We start from the raw sequence: 1,769 nt of genomic DNA, 5'->3' as shown, positions 1-1,769 counted from the left end.
CTGATCATGTGAGAATAACCGTTTTCCACAAGAATAAAAGTAGGCTTATCAAATGAGAATAACCCCTTTCCATGAGAATGTAAGTAGACTCACAGCTTGCGAATAACCCACTACACAGAATCCATTTATCCATGTCCTAATCGTTGCAGCCATTAATGAACTACACTCTCTCTATTTAAGCGATGTAGAGCAACCCAGCATATAACAAACAACATAGAGCAATATAGAGCAACCCAGATCTAACAAGAAACCTCACTTGTCAGCTCATATTATTCTTAAGGATTGCAGATATTGTGGTGGGCGTAGTCATGGCGAAATCAATATTGAGAGTGAAAGTTGTATCTGCTGAAGCCTTGTCCTCCTCCAAGATTGAGGGCACTGGCCTCCCAAGTTTAACACGGTAGGTACTTATTAGGAAAATGCTATTTTGTTTGAGGATACAATTTACTTTTGGCAATAAACTAAATAGCCGACTTATTACATATTATTTTTTAGAAACTTAAACATATATATTTTTTTTGTTATCTGGTTGTTGTGAAAGCCTGAGATGTTTCAGTGATTCTGCACCAAAAGCTGAGTTGCCGGTTGAAAAGGGTATTGATGAAGAGGCACAACAAAGGAAAAGTGGAGATAATAATGTGAGACAGCGAGCAGCATGGATGCCTGACCCAGTGACTGGAAATTTTATTCCAGAAGACCATTTTGGGGAAGTTGATATTGCTGAACTCAGGGAAGATATTCTGAGGCGTCACTCTCTCTCCAAACGCCAATATCGTTTCTAAAGATTTGGGTCATATTAGGGCACAATAGTTAGTTGTGGTATGACTGAAAAAATTATTAGGGTATTATACGTAAAAGTTTGTTGGTGTATTACTTGGTGAACTTAATTATCTTAAAGGAGTCTACTGAAAGTTGTTTTATATATATTTGCATGGTATATTGCAAATTAAATTTGAATGGTTATGATATTATTTAGATATTTTAGTGTTATTTAAAACAGTAATTTTATGCGATTTATAAATTTATGATTGCAAATTTTTAAATATTGAAGTGTTTTTTAAAAAAGCAAAGTGATTTGATTGATAATCTATGACTAGAATTATTCAACATAGTAACAGGGTTGATGGTCTAAATCTTTCTATATTTTGTCTATGCTCGAGGAGTCTTGTAAAAGTGTGGAGTATATATTATAGCAAGTGTTGAAGGATGTCTAAAAGAGTCAAATAGGGCATTGAGTTTACCAGTATTAAAAAACTCTGCATTGATATTACTAGGTCATGCTTCGTGAACCATCGTTAGGATGAGAAGAACAGTTGAAAGAGAGAAAATCAACTATTCTTCTCATCATGATGATGGTTCACAGAGCGTGACCTAAAACACCCATGCAAAAATTCTTACATAGTTCGCAGAGAGTATATATTATAATAAGTGTTGAAAGATGTTTAAAAGAGTCAAATAAGGCATTGATTTTATCAATATATAAGAATTTTTGCATCGACATTTCGGGTCATACTTTGTGAGCCATCATCTAGATGAGAAGAATGGTTAAAAGAGAGAAAATCAACTATTCATCTGACCCTAATGATGGTTCAAGGAGCGTGACCCAAAATGTCAATGCAAAAATTCTTACATAGGTTAATCCAAAAATCTATCACATAATAACATGAAGTGTATAAATATGATAAATTTGATTTATCACTAAAGTTAGTTGTTCTGGTATGAATATAAAAGTTATTAAGATATTTTATGTAAAAATTAATTGGTGTCAA

The 1,769-nt window shown here is 33.4% G+C and overlaps 1 protein-coding gene across 1 annotated transcript; it reads left to right on the top strand.

Moving 5' to 3' along the window:
- The first annotated feature begins 306 nt into the window (after positions 1 to 306).
- LOC131047114 (protein SENESCENCE-ASSOCIATED GENE 21, mitochondrial-like) lies at positions 307 to 782 on the top strand. Its single transcript, XM_059214158.1, has 2 exons — positions 307 to 400; positions 557 to 782. Exons 1-2 carry the CDS (start codon positions 309 to 311, stop codon positions 780 to 782), a joined length of 318 nt encoding a protein of 105 aa, XP_059070141.1. The 5' UTR covers positions 307 to 308.
- Positions 783 to 1,769: the final 987 nt, after the last annotated feature.

Source organism: Cryptomeria japonica, chromosome 2, assembly GCF_030272615.1.
Source record: "Cryptomeria japonica chromosome 2, Sugi_1.0, whole genome shotgun sequence".
Classification (NCBI taxonomy): Eukaryota; Viridiplantae; Streptophyta; class Pinopsida; order Cupressales; family Cupressaceae; genus Cryptomeria; species Cryptomeria japonica.
Note: the sequence above shows the minus strand (reverse complement) of the source record. Positions and strands in the feature narration are given on the sequence as shown.